The sequence below is a fragment of the Micromys minutus genome (assembly GCF_963924665.1).
Source record: "Micromys minutus genome assembly, chromosome: 10".
Lineage (NCBI taxonomy): Eukaryota > Metazoa > Chordata > Mammalia > Rodentia > Muridae > Micromys > Micromys minutus.
The window spans coordinates 19,692,354-19,715,542 of NC_137979.1; the positions used below are offsets into that span (position 1 = coordinate 19,692,354).

Consider the following 23,189-nt stretch of genomic DNA (forward strand, 5'->3'; position numbering starts at 1 on the left):
ACAGTGATCTTCTCAGGCCCTCTGTGGTGGGCACCTGGTGTGCTGATGCATGCAGCCTTTAACCACAGGGCAGCTGCTCCAAGAGATGCCTCCTCTGTTCCGTGTACAACCACCTTGATTCTCAAGTCATTTCCGCTCCTTAGGCTAGTGAGGTGATCTCCAAATTGAGGTCACCCTGTACTGCAGACCTCAGAAGAGCCTTCGGACCTCTTCTCCCCATCCTTCGTTCATCTTCAATTGGTCAAGTACTTTTAATATCCCTACGGGTTTCCTTCACATCTTAATTAATTCACACCTATTAATTCATCCTAAAAATATTTAAGAAAAGCCTACTGTGTGCTAAAGATTATTTTTCAGTGCCCGGGGGGAGGGGACAAATAGGAACCAGGTATGGTGCACATGCCTTCAATCCCAGCACCCAGCAGACAAAGGCAAGATAATCTCTTTGAGTTTGAGGCTAGCCTGGTCTATATAGCAAGTTTCAGGCCACCCAGGGCTACATAGGGAAACCCTGTATCAAAACAACAACAAAAAATGTAAGCAGAAAGTGGCTGTGCTCATGGGGTTTGACAAAAACAAACAAACAAACAAACAAACAAACCAAAAAAAGACATAAGATATTGTGTAACACAGTGGGAAAGGCTACAGTGAATAAGGCAGGGTCAGGAAGAAATAGGGGGTGGGGTATGAGTAGTGATCAATGTCTGAGAGACCTAAGTGAGGGAAGGAAGAAGGGAGGAGATCTGAGGAAGACAGGCTCCAGACTTCAGTAGCAGCAGGTGCAAAGACCCTGGGGCAGAAGTGAACTTGCTGTGTTAGGCAAGCATCAGAGACAACCAAAGCTGGAACCCAGGAGAACAGGGTTCGTTCTATGTGTACCCAGAACGGCTTCTGAGCCCCAGTCCATGTCTGAAGATCTCTGCCATTGACTTTCAATGTCAAAAAACTTTCATGGCCTCTCTGCTCCTGGTTTAATTGTTCATTTTGCTCTCATGTCTCTTGACAGCCTAGCAACCACCTCTGCATGAAAAGCAGGACAACCTAGAACAAACTTGACCCCACATTTCCCTGTGGTCCCCTAGAAGCTCAGGCAGTGTCTACAGATAGGCCAGGGCTACTCTTCTTCCTCGGAGACTAAGCCAGGTAGACAAGAGTAGGCAAGAGAAAGGCTGGATGTCAACCACCATCCCTTGGGAGCAGAGTCACCATCCCTTGGGAGCCAGAGTTACCCCAAGGATCCCCTCACTCTAGAGAGGGAAAAGCAGAACCTCGTGGACAGAAACAGAAAACACAGCAACAGGGTCCAACATGGTGTGGTGACTCATACCTAGAATCCCAACACTCAGGAAGCTGAGAGATTGGGTTCCTGGCCAACCAGGGGTCCACAAAGCCTGCCCCAAAGTAGAAATGACAACAGACCAGCAAGAGAACATAACAAAACAAAACTAATCAAACAGCAGTGGCAGCGACAACAAGACAGGAGAGTAGCTCCTAATGACACAGAGCAGAGCAACCAATGACCCTGAGAGAGGGCGATAGCTTCAGGATGGAAAGGTGTGACCTTTGGGACAGAAGGCTTTGTAGGGTCACTGCTGAGACTCCCTTGAGTCGGTAAAAGGTTAGAATTATCTTGCATCCCAGCAGGTGTATAACCTGCAGCCTTTACCTGTCCTAGGATAGCTATGAATATGACCCAGCACACTTGTAGGTGAAAACATCACAACATTAAAATATTGGACACCTCTGCACGTAGAGCAAAATGGCAGTCACAGAACCACAAGGGAAAATGGAGAGCGAAGAGGCAGAGCCAGGAACCACAGTAAACAACTAGAAAAATCTGAAGGCAAGAGACAATAAATTAAGGGAAATACAAGACAAAGTCCCAAAGAAAGGCCAGTGTGCAGAAGGAAGGCATTTGGGGGCTGGGTGGGGCTGAACACCCAGGCATGTGCTAGAATTTCTGAACTCTGAGGTCAGAGAGAATCTTAAAAATTTCCAGTCAGAGAGAGCAAGAGACACTCACGTGCAAAAAAAGAACAGTCTGGGCTTTTCACCTGCCACCCTGGGGCAAGGAGAGCTCGTGGGAAACCAGCTAGAGATGCAGAAAGCTAAGAATTGCAATCACAAAGCCCCAGGCCAGCCAGGCTGCCACCCACAAAGTAAAGGAAATATTACTGGTTGTTCAAGTATTTAGAGCTTGCACTGACAGTACAGAGATCTCAGGGCAGAGGACAAAGAAGACAAACACAAAACCACAATGCATCTCAGCTCCAGCATTCCATGGACTGTCCATCCTCCTAGGGAAGGTCAGGCAGCATCTGAAGGTCATCTCAAGCCAAGTCAGGTGCACAAGACAGGAACTCTAACAGCAGTGGGGGAGAATCTAACTGTTGCAGTACAAATGGAAGTCAGGAAGGAGTGTATTCCCAAACAGGGTAGAAGGAGCTGGAAAGGGTTTGAAACCTCTCCTTGTGGAAAAAATGTCTGGGGCATTGTGGGAAGACTGTCAGGGGCATTGTGGAAAGAATGTCAGGGGCATTGTGGGAAGAATGTCAGGGGCATTGCGGGAAGACTGTCAGGGGCAGGGCTACAGCTCCAGGGTTATTGGGGTAAAGAAAGAAGGCAAAGATGAAACAGAATGCCTGGCAGGAAACAGCTGGTTTCTTATGTCCTTATAATAGCAGGAAAAGGTGATTGATCACAAACACTGAGAAAGTACACAGGGACAGGTAGGATGAGAAGCAGAATTTACAAACTAATTAGAAAAGGAAACAAACAGCAGCCAACTCAACCAAGATGAGGGAACTTCAAAAAAGGAAGAAACTCAGCAAGAAACACTTTAGCAAAACACCACACTTGTTTCTCTCCTCCCATCCAGTGGGCTGACTCTCCTAACAAAGAACAGAAATATGGCTAGGGATGGGCACAGTAGCCCAGTGCTCCCTAGCATGCATTAGGACCTTGGTTTTACCTCCCAGCACCACAGTGAAAACAACAGAACATTGGCTCTTTACTTTTTACCTCAAGGTCAAGGAGCTGGAGCCAAAAACTCAATGATTAAGAGCCCGTGGCAGGTAAGAAACATCCAGTCCAGGGGATGAAATGCCTCCTTCTGGCACTTAGGAGTAATGCATATATGTGGTACATGCGTGCATGTGTGTGTGTGAGAGAGTGTGTAGGTACACATGTACATATTATACAAACAAAACATAATACAGAAAGAAGAGAGACAAAATCATCAGTGTGGAGTCCAAGGTAATAAACAGAGAATAGAGAACAATTACAATGATAAAAGGCACAATTTATATATGTATTTTTAAAAGATCCAATAGTTGTGAACTTTCAGACTCTTATTACCAAATACCTCCCAACATTAGGTAACAATTACAAACATTTATTGAGCACATGGTCAAAGCTCAGCTCTGCTGAAGATGTCAATGGGTTTCCTTCATAGTCAGAAGGAAGTCTAAACCCAGGCTCAGTGGCTCACATCCATAAACCCAACACTTGGGAGATGCTGGCAGGAGATTTATTGTTGGCAGCACTGTGAGTTCAAGATCAACCTGAGCCATAATATTTTGTTTCCAAAAACAAAAACAAAAGAGACATATTCAAAGATATATGGGAGCAATAAATAAAGCAACCAGTCACTTAATATCACACGTGATAGTAAGCACTCAAAGCCTTAGAAAGGTTACTTGCTAATTCATATGTACACAGAATACTTACAAAATAACAAAACAGGCTCTACCATAAAAGAAGATAACTTTGGAAAAGATCGTTCGTTCTTGGACCGTAATTCGCCAAATTGGAAACAAAGAATAAAAAGATGACCACATAGTCCTGGATACTTGAAATTCTCAGATACCATCAAAAGGGAAATGTAAGCTGAAACGAAATACTATCTGGAAAGATCTGGAAAGGAAGAAGACATGCTAAAACCTTTCACACCCAAGAAAAGCTACAGAGGATGATTATCAGGAGAAGGATTTGTCCTAACAAGCTGGAGACACCTAAGCCCTGGGGCCTCTGTTCACAGCAGTCTCTGGGAAGGACTTCTTGGGACAGAACTAGCTTCTCTCTCTCTCTCTCTCTCTCTCTCTCTCTCTCTCTCTCTCTCTCTCTCTCTCTCTCTCTCTCTCTTTCTCTCTCTCTCTCCCCTTTTTTTCTTTAAAAACATGTATCTTCCTGTAGTTGTAAAGGTAGAGGTGTTTCTATATCCCTTTGTATGTACAGCACCTCCTTTTCATATCTGCCCCAATTCTATTAGTTATAAACCCCAATAAACTCTGACTTAGCTAAAGTTACTATTGCTATGACCAAACACAATGACCAAAAGCAAGTTGAGGAAGGAGAGATTTATTCACTTTACACCCCCATATCCATAGCCCATCACTGAGGGAAGTCAGGGCAGGAACCTGGAGGCAGAAGCAGATGCTTCAAGATGCTTACTGGCTTGCTCCTCATGGCTTGCTCAACTTTATTTCTTATAGCAATCAGCTCCACTAGTCCACAGATGGCCCCACCTACAATGGGCTGGGCCCTCCCATATCAGTCATAATTAAGAAAATGCCCCACAGGCTTGTCTGTTTACAGGCTGATCTTTGGAGGCATTTCTCAGTTGAGGTTGCAAGGGTCGAGTTAACATAAACTGGCCAGCAGACTGGCCCACTCCTTTCAGTATAAATGCCATCCCAACATCCCACGGCCGGGGCTCCTGAAGGGATGGCATTCCTGGGCAATCTATGCTTCTCTGCAGAGGGCTGCTGACATGTAGTAACCATGACTATTTCCTGACCAGGACCATGCCTGGGCATCAAAGGACACTTGTCATCCTTGCCCCCAACTAGAACTCACCTCTATTAATTTTGAAAGATGAAAAGCTTCTCTCACGTATGAGAGAGGACTGAATCCCTGTGCAAATCTCTGCTAGATTTGCTTCTGCCCAGATTTGGCAATAAGACTAGATTTTGCAACCGTCTCAGAACTTCTAGGACAAGTTTCAAAACTCTATTTTATTTAAACTACGAGGGTGCAGGCTCCCTTGGAAAGTGGGACTCTTCCAATATCCAGGCAGAAGAAATCTCAATGAAGGACAGCTGCCTGGTTTGTCTGGTAGAAGCAGATGTAGAGGAGAGGCCACGGATTTACATGGGTGGGTCCATCCCATTATAGGTGGTACCTGTGTCTCTGCAGCATCCCTGGGGCTGTGCTTGACACTTCTCTGAAAACCCCATTGAAAAGCTGGGTCATTCTTTGGAGCTGCCTCTTAAAAGAAGGGTCTTTAAAACATTTCTCCACAGGAGAGAGGTGTCAAGCCTTTTGACAGAGCTGAGATGAACCAGACTTCCTCACAGGCAGTACTGACAGGAATGAACAAGCTGGAAGAGCCCCTCTCTTGTTTACAGGCGCTCTCCCAAAGGTACAGCCAGAAAACAATGTGAAAGAAAAAGAAATACCCTGCAAAAGCAAGATTCAGCTGCATTCAGTTCAGCCCCATGGAAATGAACTGTGAGGACCTAGACTGGTTCTAGACACACACACACACACACACACACACACACACACACACAGACACACACACACACACACACACTCACTCCTGCAGCATTCCATCTGGTGGTGAAATGGTGGAAACCCAAAATGCCAAACAGCAGAGAGTAAAGAGCTCTGCCAGCCTGTGGCTTTCACTCCGTCTGTGCTGGTGACTCTAGTCCCTGTGGAATTCACGCTGCTACAAATGCCTTGCTGGAGTCTCCAACTACCTGCTCTAAATCATGTGGCTTCTTCCAAAACTGACCCTGTTCCTACCTAACTTTCCCCCATCCCACCAACTGCACATGATTCTCCTTGTTAGTTATACCTGAAACAAAGGCCAAATCATCCTAGATAGTTTTCCTTCTTTCATATGCTGCATCCAACACCAGCAAATTCATTAGCTTATCTACAATCCGGCCATCTCTTCCTCAACACACCCCATCCAGATCTTATAACCACAAGTTGGTCTCCTAATGGGCCTTCTGTCTGACACACATGCCCACCCCTGATGGATTCTTCCTGTAGCGGACAGAGTAGACCTCAAATATATAAACCAGGGAGGCTGCAGAGATGGCTCGGCAGTTAGAACACTTGCTGTTCACCCAGAGGATCCAGGTTTAGAACCTTCTATAACTCCAGTTCCAGGAGGTTTGACGCCCTCTTCTGACCTGCAAGGCCATTAGGCACTCCTCACATGGTGCTCATATATCCATGCATGAAAAAACATTCAAATACATAGCAACACATTAAACACACACACACAAATACCCACACACCAGGGGCTGTAGAAACAGTCAGTGGTTAAAAGCACCTTGGGAGGACCCACCTCCCAACTGTTTGTAACTCTAGTTCCAGGGGTCTGACACCCTCTTCTAGTCTAGAGCACTGCACACGTGATGCACAGACAACATGAAGGCAAAGCACCCATACACATAAATTAAAAGTAAGGGTTAAAATGTAATATATAAACCATATTGCTTACTACCCTGCTCCAAACTCTTCACTTGAAGTCCAAGTGGCACATCATAAGCTGCCCATCCCCCTCCCACTGCCCTCCTCGCTCTGCTTTGAGGTTGTGGTTTCCTCCACCCCTCCCCCAACCCCATGCCCACCGTTCCTAGCATCTGCAATGAACATCTTCCCAGCCTTCTGCATGAGTATGAGTCCCCTGTCTCCACTCAGGCCTCTCCTCACGTCACCTCCCCTGTGTACCAGCCAGGGCTCCCTGTATCCTCCCCAGCCTCTGCTAGCTCCTTTCTATTTCACCTCCCTTCCTTAGTTCCTGCTTTAACTGCATTGCTGTGTTAACTTTCACATCTGCTCCATGAGGTACTAAGCTCTGTGGGAACAGAAAACAGAGGCAGATTCCTCAGAGCCCATGGAGACTGGCTCCTGAAGATGCTCAAATCCTTTATGGAAAATGCTGTAGTATTTGCACATGACTGACACCCACCTTCCTGTGTGTTTTTTTATCCCTGTACATTCTTGTATGCTTTAAATAACCACGCAGTTCCATATGATAACTGTTATATACATAGTCGTTATTGATAGGGAATGACATGACAAGAAAATACTCTGCCCATGTTAGTACAAGTCTAATTTTGTTTCCTGTTTTCCATCCATAGTTTATTGACTACCAATACACAACTTGTAGATTGAAAGGGCACTGTGTCTGTGGATGGAGGAGGGTCATGGATGAATGGAGAAGCAGGTGAATGTTATGACTCCAAGAGACAACTCACCTCTTATCAGAACCAGCTCTTTCTGTTCACGGTATGAGGTGCCAACACTTTCACAATGAAAAGGAGGAAAAAAAAAAAAAAAAAAGACAGTCAGTCTAACCACATACCCTTGTCCTGGTGGCAGGCACCATTGATGAACACAGGAGAGTCGGGTGCCCGGGCCACAGAGGGACTCGGGGCGGAGCTCCAGGACAGCAAGCTTCCCCTTGTGCTGTTGTTGAGGCTTCCGAGCCTCATGAGCCAATGATCAGACAAGGAGGAGCTGGTGGAGCCTGCAGGAGATGCAAAAGAGAGAGCTGGACCTGGCACATCTCTGAGGAGCCTGCAGGTAGGTGAGGAGTCACCGCCAGGTTCCCAGGCCTCCCCCAAGAGTCCCAAAATAACTCCTATCTTTCAGCCCTGGACAAACCAAACAAGAGAAGTATAGAAACAAAGGTGAATGGCCAGAGGGGAAACCGGAAACGAGACATCCTCAGAACCATAGTTTAGAAGCCTGCAATGAGACATTCTTGGAACCAAGATGTTTAGTGAGCATAGGAAAGATGGTTCCTTGATTCATTCAAATGTCTTCCATGACATCATTTGCTGCTAACTCTGGCTTTCTAAATGGGACTACATTTCCAGAGCCAGATTTCTAGGATTTTACTAGTCACAGAAAAAGCCAGAGTCAGAGTGATAGCATTTGCCCCCAGGACCCATGGCACCATATCCTATAGGATACCATACAGTGAACACACCAAGTTCAATAGAGCCAAATCTTCATAACGGGCATTAAGGATACCTCCCTCTGGCCTCTCTAATAGGTTTACTATTGTTAGACTGCATATTACTTGAGTTTACTGAGTAGCCCAGGCTAATCCAAACTCATGATCATTCCATCTCAGCTTCCCCTGGAATGAGATTATAGGCATGAGTCACCATGCCTGGTTCTAAGTGTTTGATCCTCTATCAATGTCAGATTCAAACCCAGAAGAGATTCTTCATTTTCTCTGGTTATTTTCCAATAATGATTCGGAAAAAAATGTGGGGCATGTGTGTGTGTGCAAGCACTCACTAAGGATGGTGGTAAGCACCCTTACAGCTGAGCTATCTCACTGGTCTAGGATATCTCAACTCTTAATATGACCTCCAAACCCATGCCTCTCCAAAGCTGTGGCACACACCTCTCATGGAGCTGCTGGCTGACCAGGGAGGGATGCTGTTCCGCTTCTGATAGAACAGGATGTAAGCCCCCCTGGTGTTGACCTCATCCTCTCGCAGGGGCTCCACTGTGCTGTCGTCATAGCTGTACCATTGGCCATCCAAGGAGTTCCGGCAATAGGCTGTAAAGGTTCAAACCCCATATTCAATCCTGAGAGCCCCAAGACAGGAAGATGCTCCCCACCGGCAGAGCTCAAAAATGGAGATGCTTAAAGTAGAACAACAAAAATGTCTATTTTTAGATAGAACTGATTTCTGTAAGACCAGAAAAAGACAAAGGTTTCACAACCATGGTATCTTACCCAGGAGAGCACACGGTCATCTTATCCAGCACAGTCTCTCCTAACACGGGACCTCACATTACAAGGCCAGCCGGTACTGTCATCCACCGCTCGCCCAATTATGCTGAGACATGTCAAAGTGCACACCTCTTAATGGCCATGGGAGAGAAAATAAGACTCCTGGTTGTCCTTTTCTACTTAAGGACTGGAGCCCAACATTTACAGAAAGACGAACATGATTCTGACCACCTCCAACCAGCTAAAAACACTTGGCCCTCCAAACTCAGTGCACATCCCCCAAACCCACTGGTCCTCAAGTTGGCCAACTTTTAGTGATCAGCCAGACCAGCAAATACTCCAGGCCTTAACAGAGTGTACAGAAATCAGTTCTAGCTAAACATGGACATTTTGGTTACCCGACTTTGAGCATGTCCATTTAAGCATGTCTGAGAAAGGCTTTCACTTGTCTCTCCCTTTCTGACAGTGTTAACGAGAGTTTACATGGTCCACGCCTAATCACATGTGGCTCAATATGAGACTCCCTTGACATGCATGTAGATGTGGCTGCATCTATGTTTTTTAACTCTTCTTGTTGCTACCTTTTAAATGTTATTAGAAAGATAGAACAAAAGGAAGGAAGGAAGGAAGGAAGGAAGGAAGGAAGGAAGGAAGGAAGGAAGGAAGGAAAGGAAGAAAAAGAAAAGAAAAGAAAAGAAAAGAAAAGAAAGGACAACCTTTTAAGTTTATAGACTGCACAAACCCAGGCTCTGGGCTGTACAGGTCCCTGAAAAAAATGCAGCTACGGATTTATATACACAGTATTCTTTATATACACAGTATTCAACTCTTGTGTTTAAAAATGAGTGACAGTAAAGCTTAGTGATTCTCTTTTTCTTTTCTCTTTTTTACTTTTTATTGATTCTTGTGAATTTCTTATCAGGCTCCCCAATTCTACTCATTCCCCTCTCCCTTTATGCCCACCCTTCACCCTTGCAACCTCCCCAGCAACAGAAGAAAAGAAAAACTCATTGTGGGAGCTATAGTGTGCCACAGTGTATTTAAGGGTCTCTCTTTATGTTGACAGTTTTTTTTACGACTTTTTTTTTTTAATTTTTAAAAATAAATACAAGGAGGTTTCAGGACTGAAGAATAAACATAGTACCTCCCAAGTCCTGGTGAATGAAAAGACCCACACAGAGGGGCAGCCTGTGAAATTCCAGGGCGGCAGCTTCTAGAAAGTAACTCGATCCCAGAAAAGGAAACTGGCTGCCCTGTCTCCAAAGCAAGAACCTCATCCTTACCCCCACTCCCCATAGAGCATCCCTGTCCAAAGGCTATTGGACAATGGCCATTGACCTAGAATTCTATGTCCCACCAGGCTGCCAGTCAAGGGTAGTGGTAAAGGCATTTTAACTCATGCAGTGATGCAAATGTTGTACATCCATTGCCCTCACTTCAGAGGCACTAGGTGTGCTCCCATAAATGAAGAACTTGGTGATTGGCTACAGAACTCTGTATGGAGCAACTACTACTGCCTCTTTAACCAGTGTAATTCCTAACCGCATGCTAAGTATTTCTTCTTATACCCATAGATAAGTGGTGTTCTCACCCCTCATCAAAGAAATTTCACTTGGCAATAGACAGAGACCAGTACAGAAAACCACAACTGATCAAGCTGCAGAGAAGAAGAGACCGTGGGGTACCCAGCTCCAGCTGACATCTATAACTCAGCTCTCCAATCTAGGGCTTGGGACACTGCAGAGGAGTGGGTGGGAAGACTGTAAGAGCCAGAGGAAAAGGAAATCTGCTGTGAGGCTGTCTCCTAGAAATGCCAGGGAAACATCATTCATTAAGTCAACCACATGGCTGCCTAAACAATGCCTGAACTGGGACAACAGAAATAGGCAGGCTAACGTGAAGGGAGTAAACCTCACAGGGCCTCCATCCCAGAGAAGTACAAGCAAAAAAGTACAGGGAAGAACTCACCCTTCCTCCATTGGTTATCCAACACCAAGCAGTCAGGCCTGAGATCACACATAACACTATAGAGACTGAGCAAGCTGTACTCCACCTTTAGGAATGCATGTGTGCACACACATACACAGTTAAAGAAAAAGAGACCACGAATTCGAGACAGCAAGGTGAAAGTACACGAGAGGGATTGGAGAGAGGGAAGGGGGACAGATGATGTAATAATATTTTAATTTCAAGAGAGCAAATATTATTATTTCAAAAAAATCTCAGGTAATACAACAGGAAAGATGGCTTCCAATATGTGTAGATTTCAAGGGATTTGTGCTGAGCTATTTTTAGTCCAGAGGGAAAAGATTGGGGGATCTGACTGGACAGCGTCCCCCAGGCTGAAACTGGTAGCCCCTGTCACCTGGAGCAGGACGGCTATGCAGAATGGTCGGGTAGCATAGAAGAGCAGCTCAAGAGTAACCTGGTGCCCACCGTAGCCTTCAGGTGATCAATCAAGTCCCATCCCCCAACTTTTCTCTGTTCATTCACAAGGTCCTTGTTTCTCCTTCCCCCTGAGGGCACTGTATTAGCCGTGTGGCATCAGAGACCACATCCCAAGCCTCTCCCGAGGCTCACAGGGATCAGCCTCCACATGTACCCACTGGACATGGAAGTGCTGCTGCCAACAGCTCTCCTACAGCTTCCCACGATCACCAAGATGGGATGTGGAAGGAACGGCATTGGTCAAGAAGTGGTCTGACGCACCATCTCCAAGAACACCCATAGGGAAGCTTTACTGTGAGAGCTCCTTGGCAGTTTGTTTCTCTTTATCTACCACTTCTAAAAGACTCAGATGAATAGAAATTAAAAGCACCCCACAAAATAAAGGGATGCCAACCTAGTAAGTAAGACTCTCTGTGTTAAATCATAAATGAGAGCAAACATCACATCCTGGTTCTGGTACTTTACCCTCCCACATTTGACGTGCCTGAAAAATACCAGACATTACTGACATCATAGTGCAACAGTCAGTCTAAGTTGACATGAGCTTCTCAGAGGACTGGGCACTGTCTCTTTTTCCCCTGTGTGCTGTGGGTGACAAACCAGTCACAGTGAATGGGGGGAGTCCTGGCCTTCAAGAAGCACCATCTTGAGGCTCTGGCTATGGCCAAGTCCCATGGCAATGGCTGCTGTGCAGAGGCACGGCAAGGCTCACCTGTGTAATGCCCACCTTGCAGACTGCCATGGTGGTTGCAGACAGCATACAAGTCGTAGAGGAAGTCCAGCGGGTAGGTGGTGGGGAGGCAGATTGGCTGCTTCCAGGAGGGCCAAGGGCCAGGCCCTGCCTTGGAGTTGGTGCTCCTCCGTGCTACATGGGGAGCCATGTTGAGTCCAGACAGTGGGAACTTCACCAGCGTGGATAGCTTGTTTCTTCTCTCTCCCACCTGACAGAACCGTTTCAGATGGATGATCAGGATGTCAGGCAGAGTCCATAAACTCAGCTTTACCACACCCTGCTGGAGGACCTGGCAGTGAGGACACTTCCAGGCATCATCCTGGGCCAGCTGGAAAGGAAACCATCGAGACTGTGAGGCCACCACAGTGCACAAGGGACCCACCACAAGCTCCCCTCCCGGCCAGGGAGTAGAACGGTGGGGAGGGGGAATGGGACAGACCTGCTCCTCCTTGGTATAGGACTGAAAACATTCATCCAGGGTACAGCTGGGCTGCTGGTGTGCCTGCTGCTGCCGCCACACACTGTCTGCATCCTGAACCCGCTCCTCCTGGAGGCTTCCAAACAGGCTGGATAGAATTAGAGGGCACAGCGTTCAGAGCTCTCCCTCCAAGAAGGATCTAATTGTCTCTACAGAAAACCTGGGCAGGGCATCGAATAGGCAAAGCTACCCTTCCTGTGGGTTCTTAAACCGCCTGCACCCCTGACTTTGCACTCACTCTTAGGGAATTACCTGTCTCCCCGACCAGCCCCTCAAAGAATCAAGTCCTAGGCTTATCCAACTTAGGACCAGCTTTAGTACCTGGCAAAAGAAGAAACGCCACTTGATGGATTGAAATATGTCCCCTTACAGAGTCTGGCTGATGTACTGAGGTGCTGTGAGAGGCAGCCAAGTGAAATGATGAGCCCAGATGCAAGTCAACCAGGCCGGGTTCAAAGCTCAGCTCTGTGTGCATGAGCCACGCGACACTGCTTAACCTCTGTGCATCTAGTTTCAACCTCTAGACAATTCCTAGTCCTCCCACTTAGGATGGGATGAAGACAAAACCAATAGTAAGGAAATAAGTGCTCTGAGCAGTGAAAGGCCCAGGCTGAGGGTGACATGAGCACTTACTACACCTAACAGCCTCACTGACCCCATTGCAATCACTAAGTCCACTGTGGCTATCTAAATAGACAGTTGTAAGTTCTCTCAGAGGAATGGGGTCCATCATCTTGAGGATCTTACACTCCAACTAGGGGAAACTCTAGGTCTGGGGAAAGTCTGTGGGCAGAGGCATATACCATAGTCAAGCTCTGCAGGAGAAAAACTTTATTAACTCACCGCTCTGTGACAGAGCTATCCCATTCCACAGCCAGCTTGACATGAGGAGGGCCTCCTGGCCTCCTGAGGTGCAAAGCCCTGAGGAGAGAATGAGGAAGCCTGTTAGAAAAACAGATCCTTCCCACAGCTCTCAGGGATCAGTGGTCAGCTTTCCCCCTCCTCCTTTGCAGAATGTTCCAAACAAAACACCACAAAAAAATGACTACAAACCACACTAAAGGTTTCTAAGTCTGCTGAAGGCCTTAGCTCTCTGTCTACCTTTTAATGCCCTCTAACTTCTATGGCTCAATTAATTGCTTTACTGAAGGCTCTGTTACCTCTTCAAGTGTCTACAGGACATATTGCCATGGTTTGAATATGAAAGGTCACCTTACACCACTAGCTGGTGACATTCTTTAGTAGGGAAGTCGATCTGGAGTAAGTCACTGGGAATGGGTCACTGGCTGTATCCTATCTCTAACTTCTTCCTATATCTCTGTTTCCTGGCAAACATGAGGTAAAGAAGCTCCCCTAGCATGCGATGCTCTGCCTCACCACAGGTCCCAGAACAACAGAGCCAGCCATGATGGACTGAAACCTTGAGACAGAGTAAATCTTCCCTTCCCTGAAGGTGTTCCTGTCAGGAACTTGGTCACAGCACCACAAAACAAGATAAACACCCAAATGAGCATCTCACACAAAAAGCCAGTACTGATGAAGCCCCAGAAGAACTAAGGTCCCTCCCCCACAACACAGAAGGAGTCACTGCAAACCCACCCAGTCCACTCAAAGTCTTGCAAACCCTCCGATGTGTAAAAGAACCTCAGTGAGTAGAACTTTACTCCTCCCAACTTCTGGGGCTCCACTCATTTCAGAAAAGCAGGAGAACTGATGGAAGAAAGTGAAAGCTAAGAAGTTTTACCCCGAATCAAGAAGAATAGTAGTGGCCAACTTCGTGCCGAAGATACTGTTTAGGATTTGTGACAATGTCACCGAGATTCAAAGAAGGTTCTGGACTCACAGAACTTTCACACAGTGTGATGAGAATGCATACACTCCATAAGAGTCCACATAACAAGTACAAAACGTCCATTCCTTATTTTCAGTGTATTTTGCATAATTTTTCCTTCCACTTTCATGTACTTAGGTGCTTCCTCAAGTTCCTGTCATGGACTGGTAACAACTAGTATAGGCTGGATCCAGACTGTAGAGCACATGTTGGGGAGCTAACTGTCATCTCCAACACCACATTCCACAAGGACCTTTCTTCCCTAGTACTTCCTTTTCCTGTTAGACCAAAGCAGGTCCTGGCTGACACAGCTCCTCTCCCTAACTAACCAGCTAAGGAGCATATTAATGGGGTATTCTGGGGAGACTTCTGGTCTACCTCTACATTCAGACTAGCATCTCAAACTGACCAAGTTAGGAAACCAAAGAGCCTTACTGTGGACTATGCCCTATGGGAATATCAAGAAAAGTATCAGATTAATAATGCAGACAGCAAAATCACCTGTGGACATTGTGCCAGCCCTGAGGACATCTACACAAGGCTGCACTGTGACAAGCTGTTGAATAGACATGTGGAGCATCATGAAGTCAGAGACACAGTCTTGTCAACCTTAGCTGTAGTCCACAACTTTTTACAGTTTAGGACTGATGATACAGGTATAGATTCTCACCCAGGTTAAGGGGACACTCATCCCAACTAGGTCTGAAGCATGACCTAACCACATGGTGGTTGCATCAGTTAGACCAATCTGGCTTCGAACACAGGTTTCTCCAGTCACCAGCTATGTAAGTATGAGCAAGTTGATCTCTGGTAGTCTCATTGCTGCCTCATCTTTGAAGTGGCCATTCTTGGACATAGGGTTTAAAAGAAGGTAGTAAAATGTGTCTAAAGACCCAACAAGGTAGCTGGTACTGGAGAGCAACTGATACAGAATGGCTGACATTATCAGTAATGTTACTGTTATGTAGTCTTCTTCTGTAAGCCTAGCTCAGTAAAAGCATAACCCTTCTCTTCCCTTACCTGTCAACTGCCCAGTGACAAAGGGGCCGGCTGTCCTGTGGAGATAAGTAGCTGCAGGCCAATGAGAGCCCCACAACCCGGATGGAGAACAGAGTCCCCAGGTCCTGCCATGACAAAATCAGAGGCAACAGTTTATTACATAGTCCCTGTGGCAGAGCAACTGATGCTGTGACATAAATTTATCAAAAGTGCAAGTACTTTTCTCTATAGTATTTTGAATATTCTCTTAATAACTAGTATTCATTTTAAATACCAGATATACAAAGGCTTCATTGTTCTGAAGATTAATCTTTTAATGCAGTGATCTAATGCCATGCTTGATCTATTTGAATGCAACCCCACACACAATGAACACAGTGAACACAGTATACCCAAAAACACGTGTTTAACTGGAGTATATACTGATACAATAAATGAAAAGTAAAACTAATGTTTGGATAATTATTGATAAGTAGTTCAACCTTCTTTATGGACAGGCTTACCATCACCACATATGAGACATCTATATAATAAAAACAAGCTCATACATACTTGCTACAATATTTTAGCATTTCTGAAACTGAAGCAAGTCTTACAGAAATATACCTACACTATAGGTGCCTCAAAAAAAAAAAAAAAAATCAGTGGGACAAATCACCCATTTCAAAACTGGCCAGAGGACCTGAATACACGCTTCTCCAACACATGCAAATAACAAAAGTATAACAGAAGATGGTTTGGTTACTGTCATTTGTAAATTGGAAATGTGACCTAATGAACCCAGACCACAAATAGCTGTCATTTTAATCCCACCAGCACAACTATATTTCTATTTATATTCTAATTCTAAAAGGGGAGAGGAGTAAGTGTTGGGAAGAAATGGGAACCCACACACGCAGTTGGCAAGAATGTCTAACAGTGCTGTGGAAATCAACTCACAGTTTCTTGAAAGGTTGTGCCTACAGCTACCATCTGGTCCATTAGCTTTACTCCTGTAAATGTAGGGGGGACTTCAAGAGATGTTTGCAAACTCATGGTCAAAACAACATTGTTCCCTATATTCAAAAGGTAGGAACAACCCACAGATTGGTCTCAGATAAATAGGTAAATAAAATGCAGTGAATACACACAACTCAGTTTCACCAGGGCTTAAAAATGAAGGATTGGGATGGAGATACAGTTTGCTGGTAGAACACATTCAAAGCAGGCTCTGGGTCTAACTCCAGAAACACACACAGGCACACACACACATCACAGAACAGTAAAAATCTACCATCTTTGTGGTAGCAATTCATTACCCTTACCTTCAGCCTGAACTTCTTCTAAGCTTGGGAGAGCTTTATCATGTGCAAGACCCTTAGGTCCATCAAAGGCACACAAGGAGCTGGGGGTTGGGGGAGGGGTAGAAACAAATCTGGCATATGCTACAGGTCTAAGGGGGTACTGAGAATGGAACAGGGTATTCTGTTGTTCTGTTAAATGGAAATGGATTCCCCATTTGTAGGAGAATCATTTTAAAAACTGAGAGTGCAGTAATAGTTATACAGGATGGCAAGCGCAATTAACATATGCTTATGAATGGTTAAAATATTTATTTTGCCAAAAAAAATCAATGTAGTCTGTATTCAAAGAAATACAGTTTTTAAAGCTGTCACTCAAGAATTTGGCTACAGTCAAAAAATAAAATAAAATTTCCTTCTAAATTAAAGCTGATGGCAGACATCTGTACTTAAAATCCTGGGTGAGATAAACGTCAGATTCCGTCTGGCAAGAAAAAAATAGGAGAGCATTATAATTCCAGGAAAGAGTAATGGCCAGCGCTTTAGAAGACCAAACATCCAAACCATAGTGAGACAATTGTGGGGGGCTCCTGTGGCCTTGGCAGCTGCCCTGTGCAAGGAGCAACAGGTGAGACAAAGCTAGAGCCATGTACAAGGTTGTTCTGTTTTAATGTAATTTAATTATTTGTCTCCCTGTGTTTGGTTTCATTGAACACTTGGTCCATATGGCAGCCTAGTAGGAGGCAGGGTCTTATAAGAGATGCTTAGGTTACTTGGGCATCCTCAAAAGGAACTCCAAAACCCTAGTTCTCCAACTCTTGCATCCCACGCAATACCTGAGGTATGATGTTTTTGTTCCCATGTGTTCTGCCACAGCATGTCACCACCTGCCATTCCCATGGGACCTGAATCTATGTAAGTACATGTCTTAGAACCCTCAACACTCTGCGGTCTATAAGTTTTTCTTCTTCATGAACCAGTCTTGGTGGAATTTAAACATAGTGATATGATACTAACTAAAATGCAAGAGTAGATAACCAGTGATTCGCAACCCCTGAACAACCCTTCCACAGGGGTTCACTAAGACCACCTGCATATCAGATACTTATGTTACTATTCATTAACAGTAGCAAAATACTTGTGGCATAGCAACAAAAATAATTTTATGGTTGGGGGCTGACATAACATGCAGAACTGCATTAAAGGGTTGCAGCATTAGGATGGTTGAGAACTGGTCTAGACAATGAAGTTCAGGGACTACAGTCAAAAGACAAAAAAAAAAAAAAAAAAAAAAAACAACTCACGCATCCACCAATGATAAATGTAGTGTGTGACTGGTTAATCTATGGTGATGACCAGACCAAATCAATGGCCAAAAGCCTGCTAACCTCATGAAAGGGTATATACCTTCTAAGAATATTAATTTTAACCTGGGAGAAACAAAGAAAGGTTTCCTTTGTGAGTCCTAATTGACTGGGCCTTGCTGTTTGCACAGGGAGGCCACCTGTGACCAGACCCCAGGGTCTACATGGCGGCAGCCAACCCTACATAGAGAAAGAGTACTGATCTCACACACCCAAATTTAAATGGTGACCATAAAAAAACGTTTCTTCAGTGGTAAGTCTTTTTTCCGTAATTCATGCAAATTAATTCTCTCTAGAGCAAATGGCTCATTTTTTTTGTACGGAACGCTTTCCTGTCCTCTATTCTAGGGTAAGCCGATTCGTTTTAGAACCTTCAAAGTATGTGCACTGTGCTTAATCTCTCCAGCCCAGTTTTGAGAACTCTGGATGTTTTCTTTTCAAATTACTGCCATGTGGCGCCAATTTATACAGTATCTTTATGTAGTATGAATACAGTGTTAGAAGGATTAAGGCTGGGGGCTGGAGAGATGGCTCAGTGATTAAGAACACTTGCTGCCTTTGCATAAGATCTAAATTCAGTTCCCAGCATCTGCACGAGACAGCTCACAACCACCTGGAACTCTAGTTCCAGGGGCTCAGACTCCCTCTTCTGGCCTCCTCAGGTAGTGCACACATGTGGTGTACATACAGGTAAAGAGGCACACACATATACATAAATTAAAAAGTAAAAACCCAACTTTCTAAAGCCAGTATGGGTTCCGTAAGAGGGCTATCCTGAGAGCCTTGCAGCCATTCTGAACCCATAATTCCTAGAGCACATCATGCCCAACATCACATTCACCAATAAGGAAAAGTAAGGAGCATCGGGCTGAGGCTTCCTGCACTGGAATCCTGCTAACCACACGGGTGGTTTGATTCGTTCTTAACATTAAAAGACAATAAGGACACAGAAGCAGTGAATGCAGGTGCCAAGGTAAGGCATAGGGCCAGCTGAGGAAGGAAGAGGAGGCTGAAATAATGCCCACAGGAAAGTGGTCTCATTCCCCCTTTAACACTGTAGCACACCGTCTGGGGGAGGGCTGCCACAATGACGAGGGAGTCTGACCTACTTGTGGAGAAGCTCACTTCTAATTCAGGCTCTGCAGTACAGCGAACAAATCGTTTAGACATAAAGGTTTGGACAAATATAGTGAAGGTTTTTAACAAGTTCTTTTTGGTATGAGCCCTAAATCAAATATATCGGGCTGTCTTTGAGTAGCAAGAAACAGCCATTGTGAGAGATCATCTATATAAAACAGTTCTATATAACCCCATCAGAAGGCTCTTATTAAACAGTTTCTAAACCAAGAGACCACTGACACAACCTTAAAGACGCCAGCACCTTCCCTGCCAGAGCAGTTCTTGACACAGAAGATGTAAGCCTACAGTGTTATGGTTGCTGAAAGACAATGCATTTTAAACTTCCTTAAAAATCTTCAGGACAAGACAAGAAGGTATTTCTTCCTTGAGCTTTTAAACTCAGTTTCTCAAAACGAAATCATTTTATTATCTAGATCTCATCCGTGAACATTAGGAACATTGGCCATCAACTTTCCACAGAAACTACATCTCAAGGGCTGGCAAGATGGTTCAATGGGCAAAGGCACTTGCTGCCAACAACCTGAGTTAAACACCTTCCACACTCACAGTGTAGAAGAAGAGAACCAATTCCCAAAAGCAGTCCTCTGAGCTCCACGTGTGCATCATGAGCATGCACATAAACACACAATAAGTAAATAAATCAAACTGTATTTTCAAACTTAAAAAAAAAAACAAAAACAAAAGAAGTTCTGCTTCAAGTCAGGTGTGGTAACTCATGCCTGTAACCTCAGAATTTGGGGAAGTTGAGGCAGGAGGATTGTCACAAGTTCAGACTAACCTGGACTACAAAATAAGACCTTGTCTCAAGAGAGAAGGTTGGGGAGAGGAGAAGAAAAAAAAAAAGGAAATTTCATCAAGTATCTTTAATTTTTTTCTAGATGTATAAGCTACAATTTATTATTTGCCAGCTCCTAGTGAAAACTATGGCAAGCCATAAAAGCACAAAATTGAGAAGAATAATCCAAATGTTACTCTTTATTTCAGTGGTCCATGTGAAAGGTGTCTCCAAATATCAGAGGTGAAAACACTACCAGCCACAAAAGGGTAACTGTTTGCACATAAATGCCACACAAGTATGTACACACTGTATGCAAGCACACACTGCTGCACATACATACACACACACACACACACACACACACACACACACACAGACCTGTGCAGAGACCTCATTCCTCATGAGGCATCGAACCTTGCTGAGAATACACTGTTGAAGCTGGGCCCAGGAGATTGTTCTGTCTTCCCGTACCAAGAATGGTGGCCCAAACCTGAAAATCCAAGGAAATAAGTTATTTCCAAACAGGAAAATCAACAAGCGTCACGGATGTTTGCTTTACTCTGGTTCCTCTCCAATGGATTAGTGAACAGTTAGGAGCCAAGTACAATATGGAGTTGCCAGTTGCTTATACATGTTACACACAGAAGCTGCAGTGCAGACTGTTCCAAGGGTGAGCTCCACAGAGAACAGAGGAAGGGATGGAGGAATAAGAGCAAAGCATCCAGATGACAACGCCGGCCATGTCCTCAGGACTGTTCTTATTACTGGGAAGTTTTCCACATCCCAACCCACTGAATGTCCAGCAGTGGGCTTTTCGGTGAGCACAGGATGTGCCTAGGGGCCCCAGCTCATCTGACTGGATAATGCAAAACTGTCTAATCAATGTTGGTAAAGCTGACATAAAGCCCCCTGTCTGGAGGGGGAAGGGCCCTGTGCAGCCACTAAGTGAACAGATCAGCTCATCAACCTAGTCCTGTGCCGTGGAGCATTTTGAGTTGCTACTAGTTTGTTACTATTTGAACAATGTTGTTTATGGCAGAAACTACACATATTCTTAGACATGGACCCTCCAATGTGTCTGTGACCAAATGTCCTCCTAGCACGAAGTTCCATAAAGAGAAAGGCAAAGCCAATGCTACTTACCCCGAAATGCCCTACAGAAAGGCCGCTGCGGTTGACCAGGGAAGCAAGCGCCTTTATCAGGTCCCTGGATAAAAAGCTGGCTTTTTGTTCTATCATCTTGATGAGTAATTTGCTTTGTTTTTACTCAGAATGACTAGCACAGGTTTCCTTAGCAATCTGAAGGACCAGAATCTCTCGCTGCTTAAGTTAGAACTTCCTCACAGCCGATGACTCTGAACCTTCTACCCCGTGCATGCTTCTGTGGATTCCTCTCACCGTGAGAGGCGTTATCTTGGCTAAGTGAGAGCTATGAGGTGAACTTCAGTCTCACAAAACGAACCTATTTTCTCTTGTTTTCTTTTGCCTTTAAGTTTTTAACATTTGGTTTCAATTTTAAATGTTAATTTTCTGAAACATAAACCTCCTCCTTCATGATGTTTATAAAAACAGCATCTTCTACTCAAGGACATATTCTATGTTGTTTTTCTGTTTTGTCTGGTTTGTAGAGAAAGGAACCCCTCAGGGGAGTGCCAGCAGGCTCACCTACATTGCTTTTATGGTAGTGTTTCTTTGATTACATTTTTAATTAATTTGAAACTTATATGTAAAAATTTACAGCATGAGGAAAGATTGTTTTAAAGCAAAAAGCAAGTTGTTCAGCCTTAATTATTAGATGATCCATCAATCCCCAGGACTATGAAATATACCTCATTTTATCATATAGTAAAAACCTAGAGATTCTTTGGCCTATTTGGTTCTGTGATTCTTTTCATATTCTTTTATTCATATCATAATATTTTAAGGTTAAATTTATAGTGTGTATATATCACACTATACACCTGTGATTCTAGGAGCTAGGTAGGAGGCTAAGGCAGAAGGATTATGAATTTGGGGCCATCCTGAGCTACACAGGGAGTTCAAGGCTAGTCTGGTCTACAGAGTAAGACCCTATTCCAAAAAACCATCAGTGGTGGGAGCACTGTGGTTGTCGTCATCTCTCCCCTCCCCCCTGATATTCCTACCACCTTATGATCCCAGATAACTCTTAGAACTGTTTTTATCAGTGTAAGCACCTCTCATAGGAATTCTGTTTTTATTCCGAATTGCTTATATAGTGCTGGGCCTTGTACATACTAGGCACATATTTCAACACTGAGCCACACCAGAATTCTCTCTCTGTCTTCTAAAGTTTATTTTATTTTGAGAGCATGGATATCTTGCCTGGATACATGCACATATACCACGTGCATGCCTAATATCTGTATAGAATAGAATGTATCCTCCTGGAGTTACAAATGGTTATTGAGCCACTGTGGGATGTTAGGACCCACTTTGGGTCCTCTTTAAGAGCAACAAGGACTCTTAACTATGAGCCATCTCTCCAGCCCCCAGATTTCTTTACTTTATTTGCATTTTAGCTGGCACTGGATAAATGTAAAGATTTACAGGGTCCATGGCCACGTTTCTATGCAGGCACACACTGTAGAATGATCAAATCAGGGTCACGTCCATCAACCAAACAGTCCCAATTTCCTTTAAGACACACGATCTGACTATATCAAAAAGTTGTCTGGTTTTGAATATTTATAATATAGCCAATCACTTTCCTGAACACTTTAATTAGTTTGAATCACATTCCAACTCATGTCTTCCGGACAAACTGCGGAACTACCAACAGTGCTGTTTTTTTATTTCCTTTACTGCCACCTTTTTATTTTCCCCTAGTGACCCACCTACTATGTAGCTCATGCTGACCTGTAACTTGCTACATAGCTGTGGCTGGCCTCACAATCCTCCTGCCTCAGCCTCCAGACTAACAGAGATTACAGGTGTGCACGGCCATACCTCACTTTCCTATTGTGGCCAGTTTTCCCCGCACAGGATGGCTGCCGCTAGCCCTCATGGCCCAATATAAAGTAGCAGTGGTGCGGACGGTCACAACCGCTCCTGCAATTAGCGGGAAACCTCTGGTGTTTAATTAAGGACAGTGTCACCATCTGCTCGAGGCAATTACAGCTAATCCTCCTGCTCTGAAGCACTCTACTCTCTTCTACTTTATTAACAGTGGGAATAGATGCTTATTTTATTAAGTCAGAATATTCTAGATAGAATCCAAGTATAGAGCCGAGTATGGTGGTCTACACTGTAACCCCAGCACTGGGGAGAAAGGGACTGGAAGATCGAGAGTCCTGAGCCAGTCTTGGTTACACGGTGAATTTAAGGCCAACCTGGGCTGA

The 23,189-nt window shown here is 44.6% G+C and overlaps 1 protein-coding gene across 1 annotated transcript in view; it reads right to left on the reverse strand.

Annotated features, from left to right (window-relative positions):
• USP43 (ubiquitin specific peptidase 43) overlaps window positions 1-23,189 on the reverse strand; it is a gene marked incomplete at its 5' end in the record, with an annotated part of 54,763 nt that overhangs the window by 3,602 nt on the left and 27,972 nt on the right. Inside the window, 8 exons of the mRNA XM_080922384.1 lie at window positions 7,388-7,552; window positions 8,444-8,602; window positions 11,940-12,288; window positions 12,400-12,526; window positions 13,282-13,359; window positions 15,290-15,393; window positions 20,209-20,320; window positions 22,803-22,899. Of these exons, the coding sequence (XP_080778510.1) occupies window positions 7,388-7,552; window positions 8,444-8,602; window positions 11,940-12,288; window positions 12,400-12,526; window positions 13,282-13,359; window positions 15,290-15,393; window positions 20,209-20,320; window positions 22,803-22,899 (1,191 nt within the window). The remainder of the gene's footprint in view (window positions 1-7,387; window positions 7,553-8,443; window positions 8,603-11,939; window positions 12,289-12,399; window positions 12,527-13,281; window positions 13,360-15,289; window positions 15,394-20,208; window positions 20,321-22,802; window positions 22,900-23,189) is intronic.